An 18653-nucleotide genomic window follows, 5' to 3' on the forward strand; every position below is an offset into this window, starting at 1 on the left:
TTTAAACAGTAAGGAATTCGTTAAGGATTTGAGTGAATATGCTGGATCTCTGCTAAAAATTTGTTTCGAGACGTTACCTGATGTTTATAATGATGAAGGGGCTCAAGTTCTCAGTTGGCATAGTATCATCCACGTTGCTAATGATGCCCAATACTTTAAAATTCCTCTGAATGAGCTCTCAGCGTTTTGGGGAGAGAGTTACATTGGTTTATTTAAAAAACTCGTTCATTCTTCGATAAAACCACTCACACAAATTATCAACAGACTAACTGAGATGGAGTCTGGAGGAACCATGGTAATTAATCAGAAACACATACTGAGTGATTGGGTTATCGCGAGAAAGCCTACAACGATGATAATTGATGGGGAAATTCATTTAACATCAAATATGATCAACATCAATGGTCTAACCTTGACGACAAGTCATCCAAATAACGTGGTACTCCTAGATATTGAGAAAGTTTTCGTAATTTCACAAATTCTCGTTAAATCAGGAAAATCCAAAATTTGTGATGATCTTACTGGTATATATATTTTCGGACACCAGGAAAGTAGTAGGGAAGAGGCGTTTAGTTATCCAGACTTTTCCAGTCGAGTAGGAATATTCTACATTAAGTCCTGGGCAGCTGAAATGACATGTAAGAAGGCACACAAAATTAAACACAAATGTGCTTTATTAAATGTAACTGGACGACAATACGCCATATCCCTCCTCCACTAGAAAATAACGTAAAAATTGTTCGCATTGTGAAATGCAGTTTTTTTTTGGTAAGAGGGTATATGAATGAGGGTATATGTTTTAGTTGAACTCGTGATTAAAATTGTGGAAGAAACAAACAATTTTATGTTTTAAATCAACAATCGACATGAAAATCCGATCATCGAGGTCGTTAGAAAATTTCAATAGTGGAGTCGTTACATGCAAGTGGGACATAAATCGGTTAGATCTGGCGTCCGTGTACATAACCTTTCATAATTGCTCGTATCATCCGTTTATCGGGCTTTTTGTCTCAAATTCGGATTTCACCAACTAAGTTGACGGTAAATTACAAGAAGTGAGAATTTAATGTGAATTAAATGTGTGTTAAGTGTTTGACAGATATTTGTGATATAATCGTTTTGAAGGAATAGTGGCGCTAAAAAAGAAGCATCAGTGGGGTGATGACAAAAAACCGTTCAAAACACATGGAAATAGAAACGCAATTTTTTCTGTTAAATAATAAGCTATATGCATCATTCTGCAAAGTTATCAGTTTATATGAAACTACTCGAAAACACCAGGTTCAATTGTACGAATCGTGATTTTTTTTCATAACCTAAAATGTCGGAAACCTCACATCCATCTCGCGATCCAAAAAATCTCAGCGAACCATTCGCAGTCATCGAATTTCTCGAGAAAAACGAAAAAGGGCTACCATGCATTGATTTGGTGCCGAAAAATGGTTTAATAGTGCAGAAGAAGACACCTGTAAATTCCCACCGACAACTGAATATCATCTACTTGACGACTACTTGGAAAAATTGCACTCGCCCAAGGACTCTTGGCAAAGTTATCCATTTTGCTTCATCACCGGAGCAGGTACAAAAATTGAAATGACTCCACTTATAACTTGATGAATTGCTCGATGGGTTCATTTCAATATTAAAGGATCATATGTTGATTGTGTTCAGCTGATTTGGATCAGGGTCGCAGAAGATTAAAAAAGGCCCAAGTAACTCTCAACTGTGAGACAACCGATGGTGAAAATGATCGAAAGGGGGGGAGGTCCGAAACTTCCTCGAAAGCAAAAATTTCAGCAAAACCCTTAACTGCATCAAAGTCTCAACTAAACAACATCTTTAGTACTAAAATCCCGATTCCACCTAGAAATCAAACTCCAAAGTCTGGTAAGTCCTGTTAATATGAAGTAAAAGTCAATTATCAACAATTATAACCACTCTTAACCCCAATTATTCATCCCCAATTTATTCAACTCTCGTATTTAACATCAAAAGACCCATCGTTCCCTAAATTGGGAATTAGATTGACCGAATTTTTGAAATCTTTTACAAAATAAATATTAATTATGTATCTGTGCAGTCATTACATGTGTATTTGTCTCGAAACATCGTTTTAAGAGAGAATCGCATTGAATGATTTTATAAGAAAATTTTTATTATGTTGTGGTCGAAAAATATTAGGTTATTTTTTTTTATTGCAATTCTTTACTCATCAAAAAATTGAGTCGCTAACAGAAATCACTACGTGCGAACAAGATAAAGTGGAAAATTTATGATTTACACTTGATATGATTGTTTATACATAAAAGCATTGGAATGTTGAGGGGACGAGAAACGTTCCATTTTTCCCCACCATCTCTTATGTAGGAAAGCATTATAATTCTGTTGTGAAGAGGTAAATCAAAGTGAACATCTACGGAAAATGGTAAAATTTTGATAGAAACCTTTTTTGTAGGAGCGATAGGTTCTACAAAAAAAATATTTTTTCAAATGCATGCATTCTTTCCCCACTTTGAAATAGCTATAAAAAACAAAGGCTGGAGACAACTTACGTTGTGTTACTACTTCACTACAAACTTGTAAAATTTCGTAGGTATACAAGCAAAACCAAAGACAAGATTTCAAAGCATTTACCAGAGTGGATCTGACTCTGAAGACGAAAATCATGATTGTCTTATAGCTAATCCTGAGGAGATTCGAGCCTCAAAGGCTCAAAATAATTCTGGCTTTTTGCAAATGTCGAGTAAATCGCGATCTGTACCAACAGGTAATAAATCAATTTTGAGGTAATATGGGACTGTAGCACGTAATTCTAAGTTCGTGTTAATTAAATGATCCGGTCAGGGATAAATCATCATTTTCAATAATTTCCAGGTGCATGTTTATCATTTAAACAGCGGTCAAGGAAGAATATTACTTTGCTTAAAGACGTCGAAACTGATGAATCTGAGAGCAATGATTCCTCCGATGGAATTCTGCAGTCACCTACAAAATCGATGGACTCAGCGAGAAATACAAGAAAAGAACTTCATTTGACACCTCCTTCACCACTAGTCCATAACGCTTCAGGTAAAATCGGCTCGGATATTCCATGACCAATCATCGGCCAAGTTCCTCCCGCATGAAAAAATTTATATTTATAAATATTTGAAAATGGTCCAATTTATATTTTGAACATTCTTTACAAAATTCGGAACTTATATAGAATTAGATTATATTATATATTTTTGGTGGGGGCTTGGGTAGTTTTTTTTTCATCTGATGCTGCTACCCATCAATTTATATCGTTTGGTCCTCCTTTAATTTCATAAGGTAACCGAAAAAGGCGTGCATCGTCTACTACACGCGCTGAAGACGGATTGAATTCGATTGTGAGCCCAGGAACTCCAAAAACTTCACGATCAATGATGGTACCCCCTGCTAAGATGCCAAAAATGCTGGGACCACAAAACCAGTTGTCATCTAGTCATTATGCTGATAATGAACGTCGAATCCTGAACTCCCTTCGAGATTACTTTGATCAGCAATTAGATGAAAAGCTCGAAAATTTAAGACGCAGGATGGCTTACGATTTAAAGCAGTCTATGAATGAGCTCAAGACCACAATCATTGGCACTAATCTAGCCCCAGCTTCTGGTCCTAGCTTGCTTGAAATACAGAAGCAGATGTCTACGCCACTACCATTTGAAATGGATGATAAGTTCCAGGAATACGAAGCGATATTGACAACGGACCCAAATCTCGTAGAAACACTGGTAATATATCTGAAATTGATCGTTTTTCTTCTTTTTTATGTAAAATCAATAAATTGGGCGGTGACACATGCACTGGGTTCGTTTTCTGGTGATGAAAAAATCTTTCATCACCGGGACTCAAGTCTACGTCACTGGAACGCTTTGGTTATAGAACCAACCCGCTGGCGATGAGCCCAAAGATGTCTTCTCATGTTCATAAATTCAAAAAAATTTCCCTTCTTTTATTTTTAGCGATTATTCATGAGAGTTTTGATAAGCAATAAAAAAGAGATGAAAATATGTGTTTCCACTATCCTATCTGCAGTTCTGAGGAAGACAGTGTCACTGCACTATTCTGGTTACGGAAAGGAAGCTGGCGGAAAGAAAAAGAAAAATTTTTATAACACTACAGTATGCAAAGTACTGATTGATGTGATAATTGAGGTAATAGGATCCAGCACTGATGAGAAGAAGATAATGTCAGAAGTAAGTACTTGGTTGTCACGTTCTGGCGATCGAGAGGGTGGGCGTAAGGAACGACAACGCGGGTCAAGTCATCATAACGAGAATAATTCAGTTTGTTCCTTTGATACCAATCGATAATACTTCATTTTTCCGGGATAAATGGAATTGTAAAATCACTGTGTTAATATGACTCCATTAGTTCATTTTCGTAATTGTATTAGTTGTGATATTCTTGATAAAAGGTACGATTAATAGGAAAAGTTTATATTCTCAATATATTTTTATCGCGAGGCGTTTCATTGGGCAGAATATATATTAATATATGAATATTGTTTAGTATTCGGCTGTCATTGAAGTATTAATTATATTTATTATATTTCTCCTGGCGAGGTCGGAAATCCAGAAGATGGAAATAACAATTGGAAAATGTGATGTATCTTAGCATAATAAAGTATTTTCTATGTCATTTCCTCATAAGTTAGATCACGGGAATAAATATCCGTTGTTGGTTCAGGGATTAAATATTATGTCCAAAAGTTTAAAGGGAAAAATAATAAGTGGATTTTTAATTTTTAAGAAAAATTCTAATGAAAGTAATTTCAGCCATTGAGAGCTGTTTTCAGTATTTGGTGATTCAAGTCAAATAATATTTATAAGGTTGAAGTTTCACAATCGGACTGCGTCCATATTCCCCAAAGATTTCAAATTTAAGGGTTGAAATTAATTAGTTATATGTAATCCTATCCAAGACTTTTTTATATTTCTAAGTTTGTTTGAAAGAGTGAATATAATAAGCAATATTATATAGAACTAGCACACAATCAATGCAACTAAATATCATTCTGTGTTCCGGAGTTGCAGATGGAGAAGACATTATTGTAAAAAAAGGACGTCTTTCCGAGATGAAAAAATAATTCTTATCAGGATAATTCGTATCAGCAATTGTCTATGGATATAAGAATTAATTCTTATCATCCATAGCGGAATAAATTATCCATAATATTGCTATTATAATGACTGTTTTCATGCTTGAATTGAAGCACGATAATTTATCAATTCTAAACTACTAATTTAAAAAATAACATTGGTGCGTTATTTTGTTGGATATTTTGTTAATACAATCTTCGAATTCTGAAGACTGACTGCTAATATTATTAGATTGTAAGAGAGAGTTTATTAAGACTTAATATGGTATGTCGTATTAAATTTCGGATTCAAATGATCTACGTAGATTATTTATTTTAAAAGCGGATGAAAATAATCCACAAAAGATTTTTCTACAATTTATACCTGCAATCATTTTTTTGAGTTTTCATATTCTGTTCGCGGAAAAATCTCATAGTTGTGATTATCTTTCATGAAAATTGGAGATACAAACACTGCATATCTTTAACTGTTCAACCAAAATCGGATGAAAACATGTACTATGTCGATAGGAGGAAAAAAGTTTTTGATTGGCTGAGTTTTTTTGTCAATAGATTTAATAAATTTAAATATAAGTTTTGTCACATAATAAAACTGTTTTCTGTATAATGTTGAAGGTAATAAATACATGTCTGCTTATCAGATATACCGTTCATATATTTATTGGTGATTCTGAACCCAATACAGGCAACGGTTGGAGCCTGGCCACAGCTCTGGTCGTAAATCTGGGCCAATTTCGGGCCGAATGGTCAGCCCAGAATGCGGCCAAAGTTCGGCAATAGGTCTGGGCCAATTTCGGGCCGAATGGTAAGCCCAGAGTGCGGCCAAAGTTCGGCAACAGGCCTGGGCCAATTTCGGGCCGAATGGTAAGCCCAGAGTGCGGCCAAAGTACGGCGACCGAAGTCTGGCCAAAGTTCGGTCCCAGGCCTGGCCCCGTGTTATCATCCCAGGGTCTAGCCAAGTTCGGCGCGAGTTTGGCTGGAGCCCGGGTGCCGAGCTACGGCAGCTCGGCGGCCGTGCTTGTACCAAGGTTGGCCCATTCGTTTTTTCCTACCTGGGGGATGGGCTACGTAGCGTATTACGCATGCCCTCGGCCTTGCCCTTGGTCGATAGCCATCCCCCTTCAAACTGTATAAAGTACGAGACCCATACGACTGGGTTTATGTACGTGGACCTCCGGTTGTTCTGGTCTCCTTGGCTTTTGCCATATGATTGATGCTTAACCACGTGGGAAATTCATCGGACACGTGCCATCATACGTCAAGTGAATTAAGAATATTTTTCAGAACCTGAAGATTCATGAAGGACCATAAAATTCTAAGTTCCTACTAAATTATTCAACTGAGGTAAGAAAATTCTACGGCAAATAAGGAAAAATATTTTTTTTTTTCAATTCGGAGGTAGCCAATTGTGGTGGGATTTTTAATAAAAATATCATAAATGATTTTAAGGAGAGTATTAAACTTTCCAGAAAAAGTTTTCAGTCGAATTTTTTTATACACTCAGTCATAACCGAGATAATACAGGAATTAATGGGACGTAAATTCGTTGAACTGGAGAAAACTGAGGAAATTTTGTTAATTAGACAATTATGTAGTTAACCGAGGGTTTTAAGAAAAATGTCTCCAGACATTTAGCTTTTTTATAGCCCATAAAATTTTCGATGAAAAATGTATTTGGAGATTACCTTGTTAATTCAACCATTCCCGAGATAATTCTGTTTGAATTCTAAAAGAATTGCCTTGTGAATTGGACAAATTTTCCATAAATATCTCGTTGGAAAAATAAAAAAAAAATTTCTCAAACTGAAAAAGAAATGGAATAAACATTTTATAAGGACGATGAAGACTAGTGAAGCCGTGTTTTACGCTAGCGTCAAGGGTGAACGACCGCAGGGGCACTAGGCTTCCTACCCCCTCGTGGGGTTGAAGCAAGAGAGACAGCCGCAAGATTCTCTCCATAAACGCAAGAAAGAGAGAAACCATTGGATCAATACGGGGCCACGTGGTTCCGAGGCACTAGTGACGGCTCCGTACTGTTCTCACCAGTATTCATCCCCACTCTTGACATTTTCAAAACAAATACAAAGCCCTTTGTTAATAGTTATTCCCGTTGTACACTAACCTTTGTTATTACCCAATCGAAATATTGAATATTCCCATTGCCTAATCAGCTATTATCTCTCTTTATGGGTTGGGGGGGAAGGTGAGGAGGTGTTAGTCACCATACATAAAAATCACCAATCATCTAAAATCCTGCTGATCCACCCATCTTGCCCCGCAATCGCCCTGAAGGCAGTAGAAAACAGATTTTCAGTTGTTGACTGCGAAAAACCATGTGCTCCGAACGGGAAAAGCCTCTAGGCAGCCATTCTCAAATTTTCAATTTTTTATATTCAACACATCATGTGTCAAATGTTTAGAAGTGACGAAAATTGAAAAATTGTGAGGGAAAAATTAAAGTAAAGTAATCGATTATTGGTTGGAAGTCTGATAATACATTGCACACCCCTGATTCCGAGTCTAGGTCGGTCATTCACCTCCAGCAGCATCCCCAACACTCCCCCCTCTCTTCCACTCCGTCACCCCTAGTTCCCCTCCCCGCGGGGAATATCAACCGCCCTCCGAGTCTCTCATGTGGATGACGTCAGTCACTGAATATCCCTCGTCGCCACCCCTCGCGTCCCTATGCGCGCACATCGACTGATTTTCTCATTTGGTTTTAGAGAAAAAAAAATGTAAACAAAAATTTTTTTCGTGAAAAAATCAGTGAAAATTTTCTCGAGTGGATATGTCACCAGTTTATGATGGATTTCGAGGTTTATGTGGTGTCAGTGGATGTGTAACTGTTTCATGAACACTACACCGACTGTGCATCGAGTTGTAGTGAAAAGGGAAATTTACGTTTGAAGTGAATTGAGGAGTTGAGTTACGTGCATCGATTACGCGCGTTCTAGTTTACTTACAAGTCATAATTTCAGGTGCGTGCAATCATATTTTTTTCTTCTTGAGATTTTTAGATTTATTGCAACTTGATGTTTATTCGTTACGCTTGGAAAACTTTCAGAGAGACTTCCGATTCGAAAGACTTGTCCTAAACTCATTTTATTTATGATATGCCAAGGAGAAAGTTTTTAAATCTCTTTTAATGTTCTCTACACTGAAGAAGAAATATAAATCTGCTAATGAAATATTCTTTGAACAATGCACTATGAAAAAATTTATAATAAAAATTTCAGGCATTTGTTCATCTGAGAGAATTTTCATTCGCAGAATTATACCTTTGTCTCCGTACACTGTGAATATAAAAAGTCTAATGACGTTAAAATACCTTTGACATGGCACTTATATACCACACGCGTTAAGATCGCGAGTAAAAAAAGCAAACGCTGTTATGGTTGGTCTCTACTACCTACTCTAAAAAATCCCTGTCGACGCAAGCTAAACTTAACGTCTATAATGCATTACTTAGACCGGTAATAACCTATTGTTGCTCCGTCTGGTATAATGTAGCCCCCACCCCTTTAGCCAAATTCCAAATTACTGTGAACAAATATTATCAACCCTATTTCGTCTGTCCACTGACAAAAAAAAATATTTACCACCCGATTGCATGAGATTTCGAATGGAGCATTGAACTCTCCTACAATTACCCTGATACCCTCGCATCTGACGAAGGGACCACCTTAGACAGTGGCATTAATGAAAGTCACGGAGAAAGGTCAACGTCAGAGGAGGAAGTGGTTTAAAAGACAAGTCTTTGTAATGCGACACGCACTTTCTATATTTAGAAATGTGGAAAGCCATTCTTAGAGGCCAACTTTGGGTTTAAAATTCCAGTTGTCAATGATTGATTATTAAGGGACGATCACAATGATCACCCCTATCAATACAATACGTAATTTCTACAAGCCATAATTAATTCCATTCTTATAAGATTTTTTGGAGTGGGCGACACCATTTTTTCAGCCCTTGACCTTTCAATCATCACCCACCCCCTTCTCGGCACATTTTAAGAGACTCTCTCCCACTGAATATTGCGACCTCCCTCTCCCCCTCGGAGCAGTTGAACGAGATTTGCACGAGAGTGAAAGGGCACAGTTGGCTCTCGTGTAGTGCACGACGAGACTCCTGTGAAAACGAAAGGATTTCGGTGCACACCTCCTCCTCCCTCTGCCCCTCCAGTCTTCGGCTGCGACTGGTGTGCGCCATGAGCGCTACACGTTCGCTTCCGTAACTTTCACCATTGTTGAAAAAATGAACGAGAGAGAAACAGGCATTGAACAAAAAAAAAGCATTGAAAAAATGGTGGAATTATTGCGACGTCGCTCATGCGGGCATTGAACTCTCCGTTGGATTTTTGAAGAAACAAAACTAATTTCTTTTCTTATCGACTACAGAAGAAGAGATGTTGACAATATGAGGATAGACTCAATTTTTAATTTTTCGATGTGAAAATATTAAAGTTTGAGGAAATTGTGGAGTATCAATATTTACTTTGGTTGTGTCAAAATATCGTATTAGGGGGTTATCACAATTTCTGGATCACGTGGAGCCGTAGATTTTCAAGACAGTTCACAACGGGATATCTCTCCTCGAATGAACAAATAATTCATTGCAAGTAGAAATAGTACACCGCGTGATGATGAGAACCGTATTATGGGAATATCCACCCGAGGTCGCCAACTTTCTCTTCAGCGAGTGAAGATTCAAACGTAATCATCTGTTTGGTTAAGAGGGCGAAGATGGGAGGGGGCATGTGCATATGAACAGGGAAGCATTCCCGGCTTTAAACATATTTGTTCAGTTATTCGTGAACAATAATAAATGTCTCTCTCTTCTCAATTACATCCGAACCTTGAAAATCCTCATTTTCAATAAAAAAATTATTAGAATTCGGCGATGGTTTTTATTACAAGTAGCCCGGGCTAAAGTAGATAAACAATCATGGTTTGAACAGTAAATTATACTGGAACTAAATTAAAAATATTCCGAATTAGGAATCGAGTGAATTTCTTTTTCATTTTTATAATAAATGGAATTAAAACGATTGGACATTGCAAAATGCATATTCGCGAGGCAACCATCGGTTTTATTGCACCTCGGGTCGAGACACAACAAGATAGCGCGGAAGAGACACACGGGGGAAAGCGTGTCGGCATTAATTTTCCAGCCTGCTGATGCTTCCATTCAATCTCGAGTTTATTGTTGTTTCAACTTTTTTTTTATCAGCGTGTGATGGGTAACATTATTTAACTTTTTTTTCTCACTCTTTCAAAGTAATTTTCATTGAATAATCCGTTCATCAAATTATTATGATGAGTTCTTGAACTAGCTAATAACTTCATTAATGGATGAGATAAATATTTATTCGTGTTTTACCTTCGCAAATCTTGAATTTGATGAGAAAAATGGGTGACATTGAAAAGCTCTGGTTTTCTGCAACGAATTCATACAAATTACGCTTAATTGGTCATGTTAATTTCGTTAGTGGAGCTTATGAGAATAATTGATGAACAGAGTATTGGATTTAACAGCGGTTTAAGTTGTCTAGTACTTGTGCATACACCATGTAACCCCCGAAAATGATAAAGTCGTCTGGCACGTGGGCACCAGGCCAAGGTGTCTATTTTCTGGATATCTTGGTCTCATGGGACACCAGCAGACAGGACAACATGTTCACTGCATAAACATAACACTTGCCCACTGTATTTTGTTTTGTTATTATTTGACAAACCAAATAATTTGATCCTAGCCTCCGCCTGGGTTCCCCAGCTCCTATCTATTACTCAAAGCCTCAAGTCAGAGGGTTCGATAATAGTCATCTGTTCCCCTAGACCGTGCCCCTTCTTTTTCGTCAAAATCCTAAGACGACGAGCCGCCCCCAAACTATTACAAGGTTTCTCACTACCTGTCCAACCATCACTATTCAGGTACAGAAACCTTCTCCTATCTAAATGCCCTAATCTCGGCTGCGAGAAGCCTCCTTATCTCTTGGCAAAACCGCGAACCTTCCACCTGTCCAAGGTGTTCCAGGGCCTCTAGTCTCTCCCCGAACCTCCGCAAGGTCGTTCCACCCCTACATAGGGTGTCGACAGGGTTCGAGTGCCGGCCTACCCCAACTATCCAAAAAAGGGTTCACTTTCCACTTCCACTAGAACCAACAATAAAAAACACATAAACTCGAACGTCTGGTTACCACCGCCTATCCTCAGTTGGTGCCCGCGCGCTTTTACCGCCTCCACCACCTCCCTCCCACCCCCCAACCACCCCAGCGTCCCCCCCCCCCTCAATTGCGCTGTATGCACCGACGTTTGTCCGTGGCCGCTGTCCCAGTCGTCGCCCTACTTTGTCCAAGCAAACGTCCGCTCGGAATAACGTACAGTACCGACTCATACCCCGGTACTCAACTCACCCCCCAAATGACTCGAAAAATAACAACAAATGATTTTTAAAATTAAAGCAATAACTGACATTATAATTTTTCTAATTTTACAATTTCAACTCCTTTCTTTAATCGCGGGTGGTAGCAATTTTTATTCGGTACTCTTGTATTTTTAAAATTGTTGTTAATGTGAGTGAGTATGAACACGTGGGACCTCTTACACCCACTGACGCATCACTGCCAAGTTTATAATTATCAATTGTTTAAATAATTACCATTTTTTTGAATTGTCCACGTTTTATCATTCTCGTTAGTCGGCAAAAGTTATCAGCAACAAATTTTATAATTTTAAAAATTGTAAAGTTTTTAAAATGAAATTCACGCCACATTTCAATGATTTTTAACTGTTGGTAATAAAAGAAATATATGTATACATTCTTTTTTTTAAAAATGCCATGATAGTCACAAAAAATTGGGGAAATCGAGTGTCAAGATTATAACCGATTTGTTTAAATAATACTGCCACAGTGTAATTATTCACTGCCACTGTCAATATAAATAAATAAATGAATGGAAGGATATGAAAAATTGAGAATAGCTGCAACGAGTGTCGAGTGAACGTCCTGTTCGACACAAGGACATTACTGTGTTCATTATTATTATGTTAATTATATCGTGAGGATAAACAATAAATCATTGATTGATTTGTTTACAACAATTTGAATGATCACTGCCCTGAGAATTTGCTCAGTATTAAAAAGTCGAAAAAAACACAGGATTGGGATTTTCATGGATTAAGTGATGACGCCAAAAATTGAGCAATTGTTTATAATATTTGAGTGCAATAATTTCTGATAATTTAATTTCTGTTTTATTAAACGTGTTGAGTGTTTTGAGATACTCTTCAACCTCGAGTGCGTTAATTACATTTAACTGCAGAGATTAATGTGAAGGAGTTGATTTTTTACAATTTTCGATGTCTTGAACAGCAAAAAATGTGAGTTTTATTTGTTTATTAATATTTTCGTAACTACCATTCATTAAAATACATCGAACAAATATTGAAAAAAAAATTTCACAGATCAACTTAGGAAAAGGGACAAAACAATAGGATATTACACCACTAACTCTATGAAGTATTTTGTGATTCACACGATTTAAAATACTGCTTATCATATGGTATAAAATGCTGCTTCCGGTCTCACAAACCCCCTTTTAAACGAGCGCAGTAAGGTTAGAATCGCAGCTTATCGACGCTGGTGTCGTATCACTCGATTGATCCTGATACACTGGTTCTGATTTCGATAACCAATGATCTTAAGATCATTTTTTAAGTGAATTAATTTTTCTACATAAAAGTTTTAGCCATATTTGGTCCTCAAACTATTGATTATGGCGATGAAACACCGCTTACCGAACATCTTCCGACGCCACCGTGTAGTTAAGTTGTTCACCTTCGGTTTTGTATTTATTTCTTACAACGCTTTATTTATTTATTAACCGTGAAATCATTCTTCGGGGTGTGGGGAAAGGTCTAGGTCATTTCGGGGATTTTATGAGACTTCCGTATGTCACCATAAATTCACTCCGTCAATTTCAAGTGCTGTTCAGGGTCTCTTGGATAGTTTTGTTATTTTTGTAGAGTTCTTAGGTGATTTTTTATACTTATTTTTGTCTGAGGGCCGAAGGGAGGGGATACCAAGGTCAATGTCGATGGAATTTCTGAAGATCTAATGATTTTTATGTCAACAAACCCATAATTTTTTCGATACCATGTGCCAACACACCTTATATTCGTTGTTTTTTCTAAATATTCAACATCTTTCAGAAAATATGAGAGATCGAGAAATGAAAAATATTCAAACCCTCAACATTCAAACCTTGCAATTGACTCAATTTTCCTCAACTATTTCTTCCCGTATTCAATAAAACATTTTAACATTTTAATGCTCTATATTAAGATAGAGAGAATCAAGTGAGTCAATTGACAGTATGACAGTGGGTTTGGACTTAAGTCTAGTTATTACAGCTTTAGCTTTTTGCGGCGCCAGAAACGAAACGGAGTATATCGGGTTGGGGAAAATTTAAAGTTGAAAAAAATTCTATTTCCAAATTAAGAGATAAGTCTCTTGTCGTAAAAATATATTGTCCACAATTTGGCTTCAAATCCACGTTTCTGTAGTAAAAGTTATTTGAGTTCTTTAATAAGATAAATTTTAATCGTCAAACCCGACATGGTCGCCGAGGAATTCATACTATTGTGAATAATTTGGAATCGCTATTGATAAGAAGAGAAAAATATGGAGTTTGACCTCCGAAAATCGTAAAAAATTATCTGAAATTTCAAATTTTTCATCACTGGGTCATTCTCTAGGACATTTGAATAAGGCACGTAAATAATAGTGTCGTAATAACGAACCGGATGACGTGCCTGAGACGCGTACACATAGTACTACACTTGGAGGCCACAAGAATCAACAGTGCGCACGCGTCAAACGCCAGTGCATTGGGATAGGTCGTGTTCATGCCTAACGTTGTGCGAATTTTTCGCCCTCATTTTTTTTCCTCCTCCAACTCTATGGACTCTAGAATTTTTCCTCTATCCTTGATTTTTATTATCATCAATTTATGAATTACTTCTGTCCTTCTTACAACATGTGGCATTGACGAAAAATGTTGAAAGAACTTCGAAGATCAATTTGGTGATCTCATAGTATGTCCCTGACACCACGAGAATGTCAAAGATCGGTTGCAGAACCTCATTCAAGGATTATTTTAATGACTGAAATTTTTTTTTCTTTGTCTATGGAATATGTGCACTTTGCTGTTGAACAATTCATGTTATTTTTTAAATTTTTCACATCGCGAAAGTCTAATGAATTGTCTAATGAATTTGGGGTGAAATGAAAAATAAATAATGGAAAATATATTGACATGTGCCAAGAAAAAATAATTAAACCAACCGTGTACTACGCGGAAAAGTGATTCACAGACTGGATGCAGTACAAAAATAAGAACAAACAGTTGAAAAACAGCAAATATATTGCACATATAATTGGCTTTAGGATCTTGTCGGAAATTCCAACAAGATCACGGACACATGCGTCAACATGACAAATGTACAATTTTCTGCATCAGCAAGGACGTGTGATTTGTATCGCTATGAAGAATCCTCGAAATATCTCAACGATTAACACTGAAAATTGATTTATTTATCGATTCAGGAAGAGATTTATTTTAATCGAGACATTGAAAATTGTATTTTTCAAGGTTTTTCGAGTTGATTACCAAGTGTTTTTTTTTTCATTCAAGAAAAAACTCTCTATTAATTCCTTCCATCATACTAATATCCCCGATTGCCGATAAATTATAGACCAAAATGTAATTTTGTTGGTTCTCTGATTACTTTGGAAACCCCTGGAAGAAATGAATCTCGAATTTTAGGATGACTAGAGTGAAACTTGAAAAAAAAATTTTTTCACTAAGCATCAATTTTTTTTTACGGAAATGTTGACACTTGGGGGCAGGGGGGCAAAATAGATCATATGAACAGGTCAATGTTTTTCTTGGCCAAAATGTAATATTTAAAAATTGGATATAAAATGAATGGGTCAAAAGGGGCTATCAGATTAACCTTTTCATTCGAAATATTTCGATCTATCAAATTCAAATAGTTTAATTCCCCCACAAGGTCGGCCTCGAAATCTCATCGCCGTGACCTTTACATTTTTTCTGGTAACGGTACAGCAATGAAATGAGAAAAAAAAATAGAAAGTCTAGTGTTTTGGTTTAGGCCCGGAAGTGTCGGCTTTCACCGTCGCGTCAGAACGTGCCGGGAAAGATCATCGGATAGATGATGACTCTCATACAATACCCGGAGCAGTGTTAAAAAGCCTTAGTTAGGGTCAGAAGGTCGAGGACTCGGACAATAGTATGAGTAATGCAGAGTTTTAGTATCGCAATGGAGATTGTTGCACAGCACTACACGGTCAATGCAGTCTATGTAACGAGCATTTTCAAACTGTTTTTTTTTCTATTTCGTGCTAATGTATGTGCAGCAGTCTTAGGGGGGAACTGCGTTCAAAGCTGCAAAAAAAATTGTAGCTGTCGTGGTGCCTAGTGCCGAGTGCTCGGTGTGATTGACATTAGTAAGTATGCCAGGGCCAACCGGCTTGCACTCGCGATGGAATAAATGCTGTCGTGATGCTGACCACTGACACTAGGACTCTTATCAATTTTTTAAAATCAATTTTTCTTATACCCTTTGAAAAGAATAAAATAAACTATCAGATGTTTGGGGAACATGAAAGTTGAGATTGACGCATCAGATACCCCGGAAAATTTCTGATCCGAAACACTGGTCTTGAACCCATTTTACATGGTTATTTGCCAAGATATCAACAGCCACAGATCTTTGACTGAATAAAGCCCTCCGGAAATTGGGACAATTTAAGAAAAAAATCAATTTCTGTCCTTTTGGAAGAAATATTCATATTTTGGTTGAAATTTAACGAAATTTCTCCGAGATCATCCCTTCTCCATCTCCAGATCGACCTTTCAAACTACCACAGGCCAATGTTTCCACACATAAATAAAAAATCATCCGATTAAAAATCAAAATTTACATTAGATTTTGAAAATTCGAAAGTTGATCCTAACTCTTTATATAACCACGGAAACCTCGTAGAAAATTCCCATTGATAGAGCCGTCTACCTCGTAATTTTCCAACACCACTCCAAAGCAACTTCGCAACGAAAAATCATATCCCAATTAATAGAAATGGAACAATTCTTCCTCTCCTCCGAGATTTCCCCCTTGAAAATGCGAAAAATCGATGAACAAATGAAAGTGAAACTTTCCAACCTCGCCCAGAGACAAGGACACGGTCGCTACTGTAATGAGAAGATTCCCCTCCCAAAATTGGAAAGAAAAAAAATTTCATGAAAAAGAAAAATAACGGGAGGAGAACGAAAGGAGAAGAGTGAAAGTTCCTCACTCCTTTACTCTCTCCCTCTATCTCTCTCTCTTTCTTTCTCCCTCACTCGTTCACTCATTTTTATTCCATCATAAGCCCCCTCCCCCCTCGCGATTCGAATGGGCTCATACACGGTAAAAATGTACAGTTTTTTTTTACGAATCGAGGTCACTGTTACCACCACTACCTCCCACCCAGTTTGGCCCGCGTTCGAAAACGCCCGTTGAAGTTTTTCGGTTAGTCAGTCGGGCTCTGGCCCCCAAAAACCTGAGACAACAGCTCATAAATCAATTTTCTCATACACAAAATGAAAATAAAAAAAAAACATTAAAAATGGATTGAAAATGAAAATGCTTCATAAAAATGTGTAAAAGTGTTGAACGATTTCTGAATGGTGGTAGAATGTCCTGAGAAAGTTTCTTTGATGGACATTTTTTTTTTGTGAAAAATGTTGGAGGATTTTTGGCTGTTACGCCATGAATTTTTTAATCGAAAAAGCCTACGAGTTTATTTGGATATTATTTTTTTTTGTGAATGTGTGTCAGTGAATTTGTTATGGACCTTGTGGGAAGAGTGAGGATATCACTGTACGTTGATTCTGTCCTCGATGCTTAATGGAAGTTGGCTCGAGAATTTGTTCGGCCTCGTATCAACTAGATATCAATTTGAATTGACTATTTCCACTGTTTTTGTGTTTTGAGTTTATTTTGGAGGGATATACTGGTTATTGTGAAGTTGAGGGTACTATTGAGGGGTTATTATGTGCGCGAACATGAGTGTGCTTCAAGGAAGGCATTTAGGTATTTTTTAATTGTACTTAATTATTATTTTTCATTAAATATTTCCTTGAGATGAAATTGATTCATAACTAGGGCTGTGAATGGGAATTTTTATGAATTAGGCCTCACAAATATTCCTATTTCAGTCAGACCATCCCTATTGAGATCAGCTCTAGGTATACCTCGGTAAAACTATAAATTTTCTTCTAGAATTATTTATAAAAGAACTAGAAACATCTTATCATCTCCTGAAATAAAATTGTCCCTCGTAAAATAAAGAAAATCCATTGAAAAAAATCTCTTGACCTTAGGCAACCCCTGAGAGATAAAAAAAATAGTTATACCCCATAAAAGCGATAGAAATTTCAAAGATGGTTCACAATTACTCAACTCCCAGCGTTTGATTACGATCACCTCTACAGTTGGACCTCAGTCGCGGGTTACGTAAAAGTTGCAGTAGAAATCTCTCCCATAACAAAACTCCCAGCCTCAAACGTGAAAAAAAAAATACTAGAGAATAAATTGCGCGTTTCGCAGCAATGAAACGAGCGAAAAAAAAAGTGATAGGAAGAGCAGTGCATAACGGAGAGCATCATTTTATTAGCTATTCTATTATTCGAAAAAAAAAAGATAATAAATGTCTGACTTGACGGGACAATATAACGGAAGAGACTTCCTCGTTCTCTCTACCCGCACGCTCCCAACTTATGACACAACACGGTGAAGCTTGCCGTAGGAAAAGTAAGGTAAGGCCAGTGGTATAATAGAAACTTTCACTGCGGCCAACGGTTCAATGTACCCAACGGGGCCTTAACTCTCACTGGATAACGTTTCACGGCGGTTTTTACTGAATTTATGACGTGCAGATATTATATTTTCACTATTGTTCGGGATGTTATTGATAAAATGGTCAGTTTTAGGAGGAAAACGAAATCTTTCATTGGTAAGGCGAAGCTTCGAGAGATGATTTTTTTTTAATAACCAAACCATTTACGAGCATTTGATAATAGACTTTTTGTCGCGTTTTCGACTTATGTGATATACGAGAGTTTCTGGGTAAGAGTAACTCCGAGATAATTCATCTTGGTTTAAAATCTATATTTATTTTACAAAACATAAGTCGCATACGGGCACTTACAAGTGATCATTTGATGGAATATAAACTCCGCAACATTAAAAAAAAACAGGATCTTGAAAGAAAACAGAGCTACAGAAAATGGAAAAATCTGCTTTCCTTTATCGAAATATTTTCGGACAATCTAACGGGGGCATTTCTCCCCAATCCGGCATTTCCTTTCGTGATTGCTATTAACAATATCGCTTTGATAATAAAAAACGTGATTTCCGGTTCAAAACACTGATTATAAACCCATTTTACCCCTGACATTTAA

At 37.1% G+C, this 18653-nt stretch overlaps 2 protein-coding genes across 10 annotated transcripts in view; both read left to right on the forward strand.

Moving 5' to 3' along the window:
* The window catches only part of Hr4 (Hormone receptor 4), a 56015-nt gene that overhangs the window by 24973 nt on the left and 12389 nt on the right, over nt 1-18653 (forward strand). The window contains exons 1-2 of one of the 9 annotated variants that reach the window (XM_064116467.1): nt 11466-11696; nt 11970-12504. The exons of 4 other annotated variants lie outside the window; for them this stretch is intronic. Coding sequence is in view for 2 of the 5 variants with exons in the window: in XM_064116469.1 (XP_063972539.1) it covers nt 17244-17283 (40 nt within the window). In the remaining 3 variants the exon portion in view is untranslated. Of the gene's footprint in view, nt 1-11465; nt 12505-16682; nt 17284-17372; nt 18009-18653 lie in introns of those variants that run through there. 4 more of the 9 variants (XM_064116466.1, XM_064116469.1, XM_064116462.1 and 1 more) reach the window with 4 other exon arrangements.
* On the forward strand, nt 1436-5768 carry LOC135159921 (uncharacterized). The gene is made up of 6 exons (XM_064115984.1): nt 1436-1579; nt 1672-1887; nt 2594-2767; nt 2875-3069; nt 3313-3755; nt 3987-5768. Exons 3-6 carry the CDS (start codon nt 2737-2739, stop codon nt 4335-4337), a joined length of 1020 nt encoding a protein of 339 aa, XP_063972054.1. The 5' UTR covers nt 1436-1579; nt 1672-1887; nt 2594-2736; the 3' UTR covers nt 4338-5768.

The sequence above is a fragment of the Diachasmimorpha longicaudata genome, chromosome 3 (genome assembly GCF_034640455.1).
Source record: "Diachasmimorpha longicaudata isolate KC_UGA_2023 chromosome 3, iyDiaLong2, whole genome shotgun sequence".
NCBI lineage: Eukaryota > Metazoa > Arthropoda > Insecta > Hymenoptera > Braconidae > Diachasmimorpha > Diachasmimorpha longicaudata.

Bases quoted from the DNA above. Each gene is read 5' to 3' on its own strand.
- LOC135159921 (XM_064115984.1), top strand. From the start codon at position 2,737: ATGTCGAGTAAATCGCGATCTGTACCAACAG. The intron at 3,070-3,312 runs GTAAAATCGGCT...TAATTTCATAAG, and splicing joins ACTAGTCCATAACGCTTCAG to GTAACCGAAAAAGGCGTGCA. The intron at 3,756-3,986 runs GTAATATATCTG...TTTTATTTTTAG, and splicing joins CAAATCTCGTAGAAACACTG to CGATTATTCATGAGAGTTTT.